This window comes from Oculina patagonica, chromosome 3, assembly GCF_052425735.1.
Source record: "Oculina patagonica isolate OP01 chromosome 3, crgOcupat, whole genome shotgun sequence".
Classification (NCBI taxonomy): domain Eukaryota; kingdom Metazoa; phylum Cnidaria; class Anthozoa; order Scleractinia; family Oculinidae; genus Oculina; species Oculina patagonica.
The window spans coordinates 13854633-13870978 of record NC_135760.1 but is presented as its reverse complement, the minus strand read 5'-3'; the positions used below and the strand labels follow the sequence as shown (position 1 = coordinate 13870978).

General features: G+C 37.6%; 4 protein-coding genes across 4 annotated transcripts in view; 2 read left to right on the top strand and 2 right to left on the bottom strand.

Moving 5' to 3' along the window:
- LOC144646761 (SEC14-like protein 2) overlaps positions 1-16346 on the bottom strand; it is a 137833-nt gene that overhangs the window by 1726 nt on the left and 119761 nt on the right. The window lies entirely within an intron of this gene.
- Positions 190-3357, top strand: LOC144646799 (large ribosomal subunit protein mL50-like). The gene is made up of 3 exons (XM_078506488.1): positions 190-385; positions 1626-1779; positions 3066-3357. The coding sequence occupies exons 1-3, from the start codon at positions 210-212 to the stop codon at positions 3267-3269; spliced, it is 534 nt and encodes a 177-aa protein (XP_078362614.1). The 5' UTR covers positions 190-209; the 3' UTR covers positions 3270-3357.
- On the bottom strand, positions 3786-12343 carry LOC144646743 (nucleoporin 88-like). Its single transcript, XM_078506425.1, has 16 exons — positions 12079-12343; positions 11058-11227; positions 10774-10899; positions 10252-10545; positions 9448-9631; positions 8987-9173; positions 8004-8102; positions 7471-7546; positions 7062-7163; positions 6884-6946; positions 6667-6762; positions 6224-6349; positions 5867-6013; positions 5329-5455; positions 4858-4970; positions 3786-4259 (listed from the first exon to the last, which is right to left on the bottom strand). Exons 1-16 carry the CDS (start codon positions 12328-12330, stop codon positions 4196-4198), a joined length of 2226 nt encoding a protein of 741 aa, XP_078362551.1. The 5' UTR covers positions 12331-12343; the 3' UTR covers positions 3786-4195.
- The window catches only part of LOC144646731 (stalled ribosome sensor GCN1-like), a 35626-nt gene continuing 31697 nt past the window's right edge, over positions 12418-16346 (top strand). Inside the window, 5 exon segments of the mRNA XM_078506414.1 lie at positions 12418-12443; positions 12537-12642; positions 12980-13043; positions 15179-15237; positions 15681-15753. Coding sequence (XP_078362540.1) covers positions 12432-12443; positions 12537-12642; positions 12980-13043; positions 15179-15237; positions 15681-15753 — 314 coding nt within the window. The 5' untranslated portion in view covers positions 12418-12431.

The window sequence follows — 16346 nt, the reverse complement described above, 5'->3', positions numbered from 1 at the left end:
TGTAACAGCTATTAAAATAAGCCTTCAAAGACCCTTATACAAACAGAAATTGTATAAAAAAGTTTGTTTAAATAACGTGAGACCAAAATAATGAAAGAAATCCGACCAAGCTGTATCATGCCGTTTTCGTGGGCGACGTACACGCGCGACAGCTAGACCGCGAGGATTCTAAAACCGAAAAGCATTGTGGTCAGGTAGAACAATCCAACATGGCGCTTGTAGCACGGAGTTGGTGCAGATTTTCAAAGTTAAAAGGAGTTTCACGGACAGTTGGTAAACTATATATCAGTACTGATGTAGCAAAAACAGACCGACTAATCGACAGGGTGAAAAAATACGTCTTTGGCGAGGGAACACCGCCAGAAGAAAAGGAAACAGTTGAGAGGTCGGTATTGGAACTTCTATTAGCATTTAATATCCGCATCCCTTTGATAATAGAATTTTTTAAGGTAAGCTAGTTTAGTGAAAGAGTGTGCCAGATAAGAGGTGGGTCTCTGGTCAAAATCCTACAAGGTCAGCTATTTGACCTGACAAGATAATTGAAATCTAACGTTGAAAGGAGCAGTGGGAGTAGACCAGCTGGAGATGAAACTCTTCTGTGCACCTGCTATTCTTACCCCCCAAAGAAATCCGCTAAAAACGTCTAAAATGCCTTATACCCCAATGAAATTCTTTGAAAATGTGCTAAACCCTCACGAATTCCATTAGAAACACGTTCTTACTCCTAAGAATTCCATAACTTTTCACCCATTCCCCCCTGAAGAAATCCCTTATATTTTTGTCTTACCCCTACGGAAATCCACGGATTTTTGCCCTTACCCCCAAAGAATTCCACTGTTCCTCAACAGGTCGGGAGCAAAAAAAATTTTATGCAATAGCCCATTCATCTTCTATAGCTTGAATAATTTTTTGGCTTGTTATTTTTTAAAGTGAGCTCAATTTAGATAAACAGTGTTGCAGAACAAAAAGTGATGCAGAACAAAAACCCTACCAGGTCAGCTATCTGATCTGACAAATTAATAGGAAATTTCTAGTGATTTGGTGGAAGTCGCAACTCTCAATAAAACTACCCTGCTAATTTCTGGTGTTTCCTTTTTTGGTTTCGACTTTTCATAGTTATTTTTTGGGGAAATTACCAGTTAAGTTAGAGAGAGTACTATTCAACCTTGTTCCCAGGGTCTCTCTCTCCCCGCCCCCCCCCCCCCCACTTTTCACTTCAGGTGCCCTTTTAAAAGCAACATTTAAATCCTGAGTTCTTCAAAAATCAGAAAGCTTGGCATACATATTCACAACGATTTACGCCTTGTCTAGTACATGGAAAGGGGATGATCACTAGGGACCACTAGGATCATCCTCTTTCCATGAAAATAGACAGTCCTGAAAAGGGGGTGGGTGTAAATCCCATTTTCCAGCCCAAATTTTGCCCAAATCCCATTCCCATCCTGTCTTTTTTCCCTTTCTTCTTTCCATTCTTTTGTTTGTGATTTCCTGAATCCCAGTCCCAGTGACCCAAATCCCATTTTCCCAGTAAAAAAATAGGCAAATCCCAGTTCCCATTTTACCCCTTCACCCTCAAAATAGGATGATCCAAGGTCAATATTGCTAATGTAAAACATTCATTTCAGTTATTACCAACTGGCCAAGGCTGAGGATCCTTCAGTTTACAGTATGGAGACACATGAAATTGTGAATAAACTAGAAAACATTGTCACAGAAACAATACCTAACAGCAGTGAATGGCAAAATCAGTCAGTCCAAGACCTTATTGTAAAATATAAGGTGAGAGGCTGTCAGTAGTTTGATGTAAAGCAGCAGTATGGTCAGTATAAAATATAGACTGTGGACTACGGACTGGGTACAAAACATGGACTAAGCTTTTAATAAAAAAACATGTGCTAACGGACTGCTAACTGGGTATAAAATATGGACTAAGGTTTATAAGGGGCTGTTTTGACTGTAAGGTACTTTACCAAAAGGTAAAACACAATTTTATGCTCACAGCCTCGTCATCATTATTTTTACAATCAGTTCGCATTACTGTGCAGTTTATAATCCTTAGTCTGCATTTTATACCCTAGACTGTAATTTATACCCAGGCTGTAGTTCATGGCTTGCGTTTTATACCTTAGTCCATGTTTTGAACCCAGGCCATCGTCTGCAGTCCAGAGTTTACAGTCCCATGTCTTATACTGGCCAGTTGGATGAATAGTCTAGTTCTGTCATTGGGCTCTGGTTATAGAGGTCTGGGTTTAAGCCTGGTCTGACACCTTGTCTTCTTATAATAGAGCGGTTTTCACTTGAGTGTCGAAAGTTAATTGCGTTTGCTTTGGTTTTGCATTACTACGCTTATTGATTGGCTTAAAAATCTCGCGCCACTTTCTCAGCCAATCAGGAGTAAAACCAAAACCAATCGTGACTAGCTCGCGCACGTTTTCCTGCGCTTCGTGCCAGCTACATGTATTTGCTTCGAGTTTTGATTGGTTCACTGGATTGTCTGTGTCCTTTGTGATTGGCCGGAGTAATTACTTTGGTTTTGGTTTTACGACACTCAATTGAAAACTGCTCTAACAGGAATGATAATAGTTTACAAGGAACCTGGGGATGTCATTAAGTTTTGAAGTAATAGGGACACCCATTGGAGAGTAGATGGACAGGAAAAGAACACGAAGTAATTTTCTTTCTTTCTGTTCAATTTGAAAGTTGTCAGTTACTGACTTTCGTCTATCCTGGCACTAGTACCTTTGTCCCATCTTCCAATAAAGAAGCCTGGGAACCTTCTTGCCAAAGCGGTTTTCAAACTGCATTTTGTCAAATCTCTAAATTATCTTCACCAACCATAAGCAAAGTTGTCCATTTTCATTGAGCTTCTAAAGACAGATGTCTGCAGTAAAGCAGAAAACAATTGAAGCACTGCTTGAGTTTTATCTGAGGGTATTCAAATTTAAAAATCTGGCAAAGATGTCTGGTTATCTAACCTGGATTCAATACACTAGGTGCATTAATGAGAAGTGTCAGGTAATGACTGAGTAGCAAGTTCCCAATAACACAATTTTTTTCCCATTTAGGTACTAAACAGATGTTGTGAAGAGTTTGGCCTTCTGGTACCCAATTTTCAATTAAATGAAATGAACAGTGTTCAGGATATCATCCATTTCTACACATCAGCAAAGCCTCAAGACACCAGAACATTTAAATCAATTGACACAGATAATCTACCACCCAACTTAACTATTGGTGGAAGTTTACCAGTTAAAACCGTGTCTCCATAGCATGAATATTTACCTTCTTGTCAAGATTCTGCTAATATAAATAGTTAATAAGTTGAAATAATAAAAAGAACAAATAAAAAAATCAAAATTGTTCCTTTTATTGATGGGTCATGGAGTGCAGGTTTTAATCTGAATTACACACTTAAGACTTCTCTCTAGAAGAAATTGATTATTTGACCATTCATTTTTCCAAAACGTGGTTGCAGTAATGAAAAAAAGACAGTGTTTCTGGTAAATGGTATTTTTAATAAAAGTATATTCCTATTTACAGTTTAAGTACATAACAACATTGAAACCACATGAATAATCCACATCTATTTTGTTAAACGACAGAATACACTTAGCCCCTCTTTTTTTCCTAGTTCATGATGTTAGAAGCAAAAAACAGTGAAAGGGAAAATTTGCCATGTGAAAACTTTTTTTTTTTTTTTTTTTTTTTTGGTTTTTTAATTAAATTTAAAATTTTTTTTATTTTTAAAAGGGCCCCCGCCCCACAAGGGCTCCCTTTAAATAAAGTTTTACTTTTACTTTACTTTAAAACTGTTTTTCCCGATTCCACTTGACAAACCAAGGGAAAATATAGACTGGTGGTCTCTTTTAACTTTGCTGTTCAAACTTCCAACAAGGATCATCAGTGCTCTTTTCAAGTAGAGCTACTGAGACATCTCAGATACAATATGCAGTACCAAACAAGTATAATTTTAATATACCTGAGGAAGTCTGTGAAAAGTAGTTGGTTCAGATTTATTGCCTTTACAAACTTACAGTTGACACTTCAAAGTAATATTTTGTTCTCCACCAGCAGAACAGGTTAACACTACTTTTGCTCAAATTACAAAGGCCTCTTCAGTGTGACTAGATTTTTCTTCACATTGTCACATTATACAGTATCTCATATCTTGTATGTCTCTCATTATTCAACAATTTTACAATCCAACTTGGAGTTTGAGTTCTTTGACTTGATTTACAAGTTCGGTAATTACTTCACTCCTAAAATGATAAACAAATCCATTAGATAAAGCATATTCAAGTTGAGCTACACCATACATTTAAATTTTTTTATGAGCAGAGTTACATTAAGATCACATAATTTGTGAGTTATAGACAAGTGAGAATATGATCTTGAATGCAATAGTTCTGACCGAGTTATTTATACGAACAGACAGGTGGATCCAGGATTTTTCTTAGGAGGGGGTGCACCACTAAGGAATGGCCTAACTGACTGGTGAAATAAACAAATTTTAAAGTCAGCGAATACAAAGCCACAGCTCATGTCAGGGGGGGTGCACCCCTCACATCCTCCCCCTAGAACCGCCCTTGATAGATGAGGTACAGTACAGTACTAGAGCATTAGCCTGCGAATAGGCTCCTGAGTGGGGTTTCTGCTCACGGAAGAGCGGGACCTGAGGGGGAGTACGGGCCCTCGCTCTTCCGCTCGCTTCACTTGTGTAACCCCACTAACTTCGTTCACAGAAACCCCAACTTCGTTCACGGAAGCCCCACTCGGGAGCCTGTTCGCAGGCTATGGAGCATTCACCATCAAGTTTTGTTAACTATTTCTGACAAAGGTAACAAGCGTGGTACTTACTCGTCAGTTAGTACTTTTTTAATGTTATTTTGCTGGGACACATTAACAACTGGTAACTTTGTAGATGTTGACTTTCGTGGACTCTTTTTTGAATACATGTTCTTAGCTTCAATCTGGAACAAAAAACAGAAACATTCAGTTTTAATGTGTCAATTGCAAAGATTAGATCCTGTTAACACAAAAAAAATCAGTCCGTCTGTACGTCCGTCCATGCATCCAACTGTCCAACCGTCCGTCAGTCAAACCCATTATTTTTGGTACTTGTTCACAGGACTGTACTTCATGGTTTTCATTCTAATCTGAAAACTCTTTTTCATCGGATGGTAATAATAATAATAATAATAATCGAATTTTTATCCAGGATAGCCCTTCAGTACATGCGTACTGTTATCAACGGGGTCCTGAACATTTGTTCTTTCATTTAGAGCATACAATAAACCAACAAGAATTCATCACTCGCCACCACACTACCTGTTGTAGTGATTCTTTGTGGAATTTCAAATATGTTTCAATGTCTTCCAACTCCTTTTTCATCTTACTCTCTGCATGAGATAAAACTGGAACGCCACTGTGAACATGACGGAATAAAGCTTCCAGTCTGAAATTTAAATGAATTTTACATTTTTAGTTAGTGACATTAATTAACCTCCTAATATACCCCTCTCTTCCTCCAAAAAGAAAATGTCCTGGCAATATAAACAAGAGTGTTACTAGGAAGAACTTTTTAAGAAAAATATTAATAAAAAAATGTCAATGATATATTTTGTCACATGACATGCTGAGTTTGTTAACCAACATGCTGGTGGTGTCTTGTATCATTCAATTACCAACTGCAATTTTATAGCCTGCGAACGCAGACATATTTCCGCCTGTCACATTTCTCTGCTTGAGGGCCTCAACAGCCAAAAATACATCTGCATTCGCAGGCTAAGTGCAATATTTTGCATTCTCAAATGATACCAACACATTAGCTAGCAAGCAGCAGAAGTTACCAACACATTGCTTTCACCTTTTTAGGAGTTCCATATGCTTGTCTGATGTATCCACCAACTTTTCACCTAGTGCCTCAGCTTTTTCTCTAAGCTCCTCGCTGATGCCATGAAGTTTTCTCAAGTGATGGTTTTGTTGTTCCTTCTGGTCTTTAAGGATTGAGATTCTGAAACAAAACATTAACAGTGATCTCTTTCTCTTTGATTATAAGCACCCCACCCACCTGCACAAAACATTTCAAATAATAACATTTATTTACCTTCTCTGCACTTCTCCACAAATTATACCACCCCATCATCATTTTATTCACTGTTGCTTGCTTCTGCACATTAACCCCACATTTATATTGTATTCCACAAGATATTTGTTGTGTTACCTTTTTTCTATCTCTTCCCTGGCCTTGTTTTGTTTTTGAATATACTCTTTCCTCAATACTTCTTGAGCCTGAATAAGCAGCTGATAACAGTCTTCTTGAGAGAGCTTGTCAGATTTGCCATCAGCTCTGTAAGACAAGTGCAATCCCACTTTAAACACAGGACATATCCATGGAAACTTCTTAGACTTGGTGTGGGGAAGGAGGAGGGGGAGTGATACCTCTTGCAAATCCAGTGAATGTGGTGTGTTGAGTACTGATACCATAAACTAAAAACAATTTATTTATTAATTTTTTTTTTTTTGGGGGGGGGGGGGAGATGGGGGTGGGTGGGGTTTATCATCATCAGAAATTTTTCCATTTAAAAAATATTTGGGTTTGTATTTATTAGGGAGTCGCAATCTCTAATGATTTCAATGGTTACTTTAACTTACAAGTTAACTGACCTTAGCAAAGGTGTTGATGTGTTTCTTGTTAAAATCTTCTCAATCTGGCTTTTAAATAATCCCACATTCAAGTGTCTTATTGGTGAAAACCCTCCGCTGTAAACAAAACAAACAAATATCAGCCATATACAAACCTGGTTAGTTCCATTCACGCACACACCAGCAAGTTTTTTTCTTGTTTTGATATTTTTTTGGTTCAATCAAAATAAAAACTGACCTTTCATAGCTGGTTTCTTCATCTGGTTCTGTTGATGAAGGAGAAGGTGGTCTATCCAGCAAACTAAAATAAAGAACAACAAAAAGAATAAAATTAATCAGAGTGTTGCTTCTCATCAGTAAAACATTAGTAATATTAATTAAATATAAGATAAAAATTGATTTCGTTCAATTCTTACCTCAAGGGTTTAACAATGCATTCCATCTTTGAGGTCAAACAAAGCATTGAAGAACCAAGAATTTTGTTGTTGATTATGCAAACACCAAGGATTGGAGATGAACTGAAACAGAGCATGCGTACAAATAAACACTTGATAGGAATTTAACGTAGAACCACAGAGAAGAGATCTCTTTCTAAGCAGAAGATATTGTAAATATAAATTTAATTTGTATTGAGTTTCAAAATTCCAAAATCTAAAGCAACAATGCAAGGTTGCATTTACAAGGAGAAAGTTACTAATTAAAAGAAACGTGTATTTAATTTAGTTACATGTAAGGATGAGTACATGTACATTGAATATAAACAAAATTTCATAATCAACAAAGGGTCATGTCACATTGCATAAAATGTACTCCTCATAGATATACCTTGCAGCTGTAGGAGATGTACATATCATATGATAGACAATGGCTGCTTCATCAGGATCAAAATAACCTTCATCATCTAGGACAGAGAAAAGAACAAACTTTAAAGGAGCAATGTACAAAAGTCCTTTTTCTGATGTGAAAAATTACTGAAATCTCGAAAAAAATAGTTTTTGGTTAACGTAAAAAATTATACTCCTAAGCAGTGATAATGAACCAAAATAAATAAACAAGGTTGATTATGACTAACTAATATTAAGACAGATTAAAAACAAGACACTTGAAAAAAAAAATTTAAGATGCACTGTCCGTGATATCTGCATATTAGTTTTTATAATGAAAATCAATGATTAGGGTTCCACTTTAAACCATAATGGCCTTGTATAAGTAATAGATTTTCTGTGCAAGTAAGGGTAAGCTAGAGTGCTGAACATCACAAAGTTGTGTGGTTGAGAACTTCTTGTTACCGGTAAATACATATCATTATTATTAATAAATATTCCTTTAAAGGTAAGAAACATTATTGTGAAATTTACCTTGTGAACAATAGTTTTGTAATTTCTTAGCCCATGGCAATGAAATACTATGTACTCCAGCATTGTGTGAACAGTGATACTGATATGGAGAGCCTGGATCTGCAGAAAAATAAAATCAAGAGATTCTGAGCGATGCAGTGATAACTAGTCTGGTCAAAGTGTACCTGGTAAGTGGGGGGGGGGGGACAGGGGGGTCTGAACCTCCCCCCTCCCGTACCTTTTACTCCCGCTTCCCGTACCTTTTACTCCTGCCTCCCGCCCCTTTCCGTTGCTGTTCTCACCTGTTTGTTCCATGTCCATTGCGAAACATAACGAAATGTTGCGAAATTTTACTCGTTTTCTCCTGCTTCCCGCCCTCTCCTCTCGCTTCCCGCCCCTTTTCTCCCGGGCTCCCACCCCCCTGTCCCCCTCCACTGGTAATATATAACTCAGAATCTTGAGACTGGCCATGCCTTAAGACTCTTCTCTGGTTTTGATAGCATTCAGCAGAAAGACTAACAGATTGATACATCCCTGGAAGGGATGCTAGTCTATTACATACTTACCCCTCCTCTGGCATATTTACGTGGTTGTCCTTTGTTAAACAGACACAAACAATTTATCTTTGGTTTAAAATTTTTCAAACTAGTTTAAATTTTTTTGGAATTGCCTTATATATTTATTATTAGACTACGAGCATTTCCTGTTTTTCACAAAAGAGGGACTGCTCGTAGTCTAATTCATTATCATAAATTATCTGAAACAAAAGGAAATAAAAACCAAACTGGTTAAAAAAATATAAAACACAAAATACACATTCCTTTACCGCCTAGATAAGAAGCACAGTGAATGAATGGTGTCTTAAATGGCCAGGCCTGCATTTTTAATGTCTGAATTTCAAGTGGAATTTATAGTGCATGAACACAACAAAAAAGCCTAGAACAAAGATGAAAATACATCAGTTGATATGTACAATAACCCTATACCCCAAGCACACAAAATACCTCTTTGTAGTCTTAACAAGGACAAGTTTTCATTTTCGTCTGATTCATCATCTCCTGTTGAACTTCTGTCTGTTGCTTCACTTAATAAAGAGAGCTGAAGTTCTACACATTCATGAACAAAAAGTGAAAGCTTTTGCTGACCACCATCACTTCTGACAATTCCATGTCTGTTCCAGGATTCTATTTCCTGTAAAAGAAAATTAAAATATTTAAAGGTGCAGTTCACAAACTTCATCTTTTTTATTTATGCTATTTGTATTTTGACTTGCCCTCCAGGCTCACCAAAATACAGAATCTTTTTCCTTCTTAAACAAATTGTTCATGTCTGTTAAGATTGGAAACCACAACACCTAAAGACTAGCAGCATCAGAGAGTCCTATAGCCTGCACTGCAGTTGAAACTAATACCTAATTTACTAGCCAGGGTTAGATTACAACTGCGACACAAGCTAAGAGTCCTACCTCCTCAGGATTATAAGATTCTTCGGATTCCAAAGCAATACAGTGGTAAATTTTTCCGCTTCCTGTTGCCATGGCAATAACAGGTGGCTGGGAATGAAGGCACAGCAAGGAACAAGCATCCAATCCATAATTATCATCTGCTGCAGGGTGCATTGTCAGTGGGCCAATCAGCTGCGACTGGTGCCTGTTAAAATATTATTTTATCACCAAAATAAGATTGAGACCGAGGAACTGGAAAAATAAAGTATTAATTTGAAAATTCACTCCTTTATATAATCTGGATGTTCAGTTGTATTTATTCTGCCCTTGGCTTGACAACTGTATAGCATACAGGGACTACGTCATTTAGGGCGTATTTATTTGCAACATACTCATGTAGCCATCACATTTGCTTGTTAGAAATATTTTTGTTTTTTAGCTCCAAAACATAAAAAATTCCAACAAGCAAATGTGATGGCTACACGCGTATGTTGCAAATAAATACGCCCTAGCTCTTATGAATAATGAAATCATGCTCTAACAGTGTTACATGTGTATAGGTCTTGGAAAAGTAACTTCATCTGAGATAGATACAACTGTATGGTACAGGTTGTAACAGATTCTAATGTTTTGCTTGGCATATAGACAGGCAAGGTTATATTATGCACCTCCCTTTTCCCACCATACATTTCAGTGTTGTTTTCTCCTTCTAATTGTCAGCGAGTAGCATGTAAAGCAAGATCATTCATCGTACTATCAGTGTGGCTCCAGGAGTTAAAACTTTTGAAGTCATGTACATGAAACAAAAATTAAATGCACCTTTACCTCTGTTGTAAAATTCTATGAACAAGATAATAGATATCGCCATTTTCTCTCAAAATAAACATAGGATGAGCGACTTCTGGTTCAGCATCACTAGAGTTGAGCCTTCCTCTTGGGGCGATATTAGTAACAGCTGGGGCAAAGTCAAATGCAATGGCTTTCTCTCCAAGAGCAGCAGCAAACGACGACATGGAACCAATGGACATGGACTTCCTGCTGTATTCTGCCGTCAGTGAAGATGATTCCCCCAAGGAGATTGTTTCTTCTGGAGAAGTTGGTTTGAGGACATTGTAAAGTCTGTTTTAAAGATATACCATTGGAGAAAAAAATAATAGACTCAAATAATCAGAAAGTCTTTTTTGAATGACAGTGTCAAATAAAAATAAGATGCCTACATGTAGCTTAGCAAATAAAGCAAGGCGAGTTGGTGTTGAGCTGATAATGGTATATTACAGTGTACAACTTGGACATTGCACTTTTGATTTAAAAATATTTAAATATTTTACTAGATAAGCTTCAAAGTACCTTAAGTTATTATCTGAGGTAAGAACCATGAGATGAATATCAGCATGACTTCCTGGATGCCACTTTACATCAAGTACTTTTACCTTGTGATGAGTAACATAGAATCTTTGATCAATTGGAATGGTCCTGAAAAAGAACAAAATAACTTGTCATCCAAGTCACCCTCTTTGGTTCTGGTTTTTGGTACACTCATTAATGAAAACTGTCCTAAATTTGACAGCATTTACATCAGTCCAACACTTTCTCACTTGAGAAAAATACTCAAATATCCTGTCCAAATATACCTGCACATAACAGATTCACTTCCACCATCATATTCAGCAAACTTTCCCCATCTCATCGGCATCTCAAGAACTGATATTCCTCTTTCTCCTATGAGCACAAGGTACTTCGATGAAGGGCTGAACAGCATGGAATCAACATCAAACAGAGGAGCCTCTGTGCATACAAACGTCTGTTTACAAAATTGAAAGAACATATTTAAAAGGAAGGTTATTGGTCAGGAAAAAGACAAAGAGGAAGGGTTTGTGGAAAGAAATAATTGTACTAAAGCATGAAACTCAACAACTTACTCAACAAAATAACTAAGTACAGTCAACTCTCGCGTTGTGGACACCTCGCTATTTCGGACACCCTGTTATTATGAACAGGAGTTGAAGTCCCGGGAAAATATAAAGAATTACTGAAAATAACTCTCGCTAGTACAGACTTTCTCTATTATGGACACCAAATGGTGGTCCCGAAGGTGTCAGTTATAAAATAAAGGGAATTAACTGTACCAGGGCTGTCATTAATTTTTAAAGCAGCCGTCACATTTAAGTTATCACCCATAGCATTTTGCTCCGTGTGTGTAACATAATACCAATCGACATTTTCACCCGTAACATTCAGTCAACTCAGCCGTAACAGGTGTTACGGGTTACGGCCCTTAATGATAGCCCTGAGTACAGTCAACTCTCTCTTAACGGACCCCTCTATAAGACGGACACCTGGTGTTGGTCCCATCCCTGCCATTTTTCTGTCATTTTACAGTAACTGAACTCCCTATAACACGGACAACTCTCTACCTAAGACGGACATTTGGAGCTGGTCCTGACGGTGTCCATTTTAGAGAGAGTTGACTGTACACAAAAATTGCACATTGTTTGCACTCGGCTAAATCAGAGTTAATATGGCTAAATGAAATTTAACTGGGGTTTTCAAGATGGGTTCATGTGGCAATCATGTGTCAATCTATCAATCAATCATCACATTATACCAACCATTTAAATAATCAATTAAACTTAAAATGAATTTCTTACTTACTTGGAATTTAGCGGACCGTTCATTTTCAAAATGCAAGTTCTTTAGATTTGCTGTCAGAATGCTACTCTTCGAGGAATCCCATAGGAATATTTCACCATCATTTTCAATCAAAATGTTATTTGTTGTCCTCTCCTGAGATTCTTCTGTTATTCTTGCACTTGTATCGTTGTCTGTCTGCGAAAGCTCTTTGAATACTGGGTGTTCTGGCAAAAGATCTTGCCATTTCATAGTTGAACCAACATTTGCCGCCATGTTCCACGCGAACGAGTGGACAACACTACAGTAACTTTTACATGACGTGGTGATAAGCCTCGAACCACATATATGGCGGGCTCAAAACGTACGTGGCCAAGATGGCGGCCGAGGTAGTGTTTGGAGACTTCCTTTTTTTATCCAGTTTACTGCTCTAATTTTTTGCTACATCTACATGCTTTCACGCCTGTTCATTTCTTATATAGGTGGTCGAAATTTTAAAGAAGTGTGCCAACAAAATAACGACTGCTAGCACCAAAGAGAGGCGGCACGTTTGCGAAGAACTTCTCGTGCCTTGCATCCAAAGACCGGGTATGTTTGCGGGCTTGTTTCCTTTTTTTTAAGTGTAAATAAAAGTAATTCGATATCTGAGACAGATCAAAATATTTTATTAATTTAAAATTCTTTTATCTTTGTCATGGAAACGAACTCCATCATCGCGTGATGTTGGTCATTGAAACAAAGTGAATGTAATATTTGAAATTAAAATTTTCACGTGGTCTCTCGCGATCAATGCTTCCTCGCACTACAACAGTTTTACTGCAAACATTTTTTAAAGGCTTTGTGCTGTGCAGCGCACAGCTTCAAACTCTATATAACTTCTGCCTTCTTTCATGTTTTCATTTTTTTCTGTTGTTTAATTCCTTAGATTTTTCTGAAGCTGCAGTAAAAGCGGTGATCAAGTTAGTTTATCTGACACACCATCGTTACAGGTAATCAATAGTTCGGACAGTTCTACCAGTTGTGTAGTCTATAGATAAATAATAATAATAATAATAATAATAATAATAAATAATATATTTCTGGCGCATAACATTAAAAAATCTCAATGCTCTTACAGAATAAAAAATTAAAACTAAAATAAAAATAAGAAAATGATAACAAAAACAATATAAGGAAAGTAAAAAATTATATTACCATAAGTTACAATTAAAAGTAAATTTTTAAGTTAATATTCATTTGTTACTGAATCAAAAACACAGTATTGAGTCTCATTAGTGAAGTTTTTTGTGAAAGGAATAACCTTGAATGAAACTTAACCAGTTTGCACTCCATAAGGTTACGCCAAAGATTTTGGGTATGGATTTTTGCCTTTTACACAAATTATCTATAATCCTTCAAACTTGTCAACAATAGATGAGCATGGAGAAGGTGCCTGTAAGAATAATGGAGCTACTCACTACTAGCTGAGTGAATGGTTACTATGACAACCCTGTGAGTGACAACCACCAGGCACTGTCACACACGCCCTCTCGTGCGTCTTGAGTTTAATATAACTCAGCCTATATTACATTCAGCGAATTATGGCACATCTTTGGCTAGAGCTTCACATGGACAGCACCTTGGAGCTACCGGTATATAGAAAACAATGACTTGTGATTGTAAGTGTATAGGGCCAAATGCGTTGACATGGGCCAGAGAAAGCCATCATGTTACCAATTCATTTAGAATGCATGCAAATCAACCCATGTTCCTTTTTGTCTTGTTACGTCATGACGACACAAGATAATACTACAGGGGACAAGGTGCATTCCATGCGTATTTGCTTTCTGAGGCCGCGGAATTTTCCCGCCATATCAATATTTTTCCCGCCATGTCAAAATTTTCTTTTTTTAGTAAATGCCAAAAAATGCGATCATCAGATTTAACAAAAAGATGCAGACTTCTCAACCTCAAAGCACTGGAATCTGGATTGAGGTAAAAAATCTGGAGATGAAAACCAGGAGATTGATCAATCGGAAAAATAGCTAAAGAGTCCTTAAACCAGGCGCTAATCAAATGACTTGTTACTCTTTTTTTTCGGATTTCTGTTTTCTCGGAGGACCGTGAGTCTCAGAAAATCGAGGGTCTGCAGATGCTGTTTACACTGACAGTTGCGTTTATTTTTAAGCTTTTTGTTTGTTTTTCTTAGTGATAAGCAATACGTCCACATTCTAGTCATATCATAGACCCTCTTTTTTATGCAGCATGGGAATCAGGATTCGAACTGGGTCCCCTTTTGCCTTTTCCTGGACTCCGGAGTGAACATCTGATTTCCGTCAACATCCGTAGGTGCGTGAGTGAACGTGAGGAGAAACGTTTAAAGATGACTTGTTGACCAAATATCTGTGAACTTATGTCTGTGTGTGTCTGTATTCTTTTTGTGCTGTCGTCCCTGGCTCTGCTGGAGTGTCTCTCGCTCTTGGAATGGTGTCGGCGTGGGAACAACAACCGCTGCATATATGTAGACGCCATGTGATCGGACAAAGGCATCCATTTCAACAAAGAGGGCTAGCTGTCGAGGTGGGAAATCGTTCGGGGAGGGAGTCCTGTCTCTGGGCCGTGTCTCCTCCGGTAACAAGCTCAGATCTTTTCAAAGGTGGATCTGTCGCTATAGTTGCAGAGCTTTTCCGTCAGACCAATGCAGTGACGGGTTTCCCCTGTGCGCTTGCTCCGTGACATGGACCACTTGATCGAAATTCGGTGTTGTTGTCTTTCAGGTCCCATCTTATATATTTTTTTAGTTGGATTTGCCTTTCTGGCCTTTTGTAGTTGGTAACCTGTTTTTTCTTAGCTGTGTCGTGAGTTCGCGAGCATCGCGTGTGACAGTGAATCAGAGTCGCGTGGGTGTCACACTTTTATCGAGCGACAAAAGTAGCTAGTTAGTAAATTGGGGTGGGAGTCTAATGTTTCTTTATGTTGATGCACGCTTTTATCTTCTTTACAGCAATATGACGTGACGGTCATTTTCAAAAATAAACTCTGAAGAGTCACAAGAACTCCCAGAGGGCTTTTGATTTACATTTCCAACCAATGAGAATTTAGCTTACTTGTTTCCAACTTAAAAAAATTGAACATATCTTTACAGAGATAATGGGTCAAGAAAAGCAGTTGAGGAAGTTCTTCGGGTGCTTGCAGAAAAGCAAGGTATTTGATATGTACAATTCCAGAAAATATCCATACCCACCCCATAAAAGGTATTAAAGCTAAACTGGAACTTCTAGAGGGGTGCGGTGTGGTTCAAACCAAAACTTTAAATAAAGTCTTTCATGGGGAATTTGGATGTTTTTCCAAAAAGCATGTACAATAATGGGATAGTAATTTACAGTGGGATCTTCCACTAAGTAGCTCTTCTTGATCCCACTGATTCCAGATCGAATTGGAATTTAGTAGTGTTGGTTTTTGTGGAGGGAGGAGAACTGGAGAACCCGGAAAAAAACCCTTGGAGCAAAAAACCCTTGGTTTATATATGCATTTTCAAGCCACTTAAGTTATGTTCTCATTTTTTTTGTCACTATTCATTTGTTTTGTGTTGCCAGTTTGTTTGTATTTTGGTTCATGTTGCTTTGATTTGTTTTGGTTTTGATCAGGTGTGGCTGCAGTTAAATACTTCTGCATAGCATTTTCTGATGTTGAAAACCAAATCATCTACTCCTTTCCAAGGTGAGAATACGCCACTCTTATTGAATGAAAAAATTTTGAAATTATGGAATAAGGTGCCTGAGGTCATTCTACTGAAGTAGAATCTGCACAGAGATTTTTGTCAAACTGCCTGTTGATTGTTTAAATTTTGAAATTAAAGTAGGGGGTACCATGCTCATTTAGGAGCAACAGCACTTTGTTTGTACCCTATAAATCCTTATATTATCACCAACTAGATTATAGTCATGAGTGCTTGCTAAATTCATGTTTGTGACGATTGTTTCTTATTCTACACTGAGCATACCAGTAGTTCTCACCCAGTCTATATTTATTTTGAAGAAAGAAAATAATCACCCAATTCAAAACAACAGGAAAAATGATAGGTCACTGTACTTATTTTCGAAAAAAAAAATGACTATTACTGGTACCTCTTTGGTGAGATTATGTGCAGTAGGGATGCGCAATGCAATACTGAGGAATAACCTTACATTGGTTTTTGTGAATAAGTGGTGACTTGGATTAAAGTGAAAATAAGTTATATGACCTCGCTCACCATGAGTCCCCATAGCTCAGTGGTTAGAGCATCCAACCGGTATTCTGGAAGGTCATGGGTT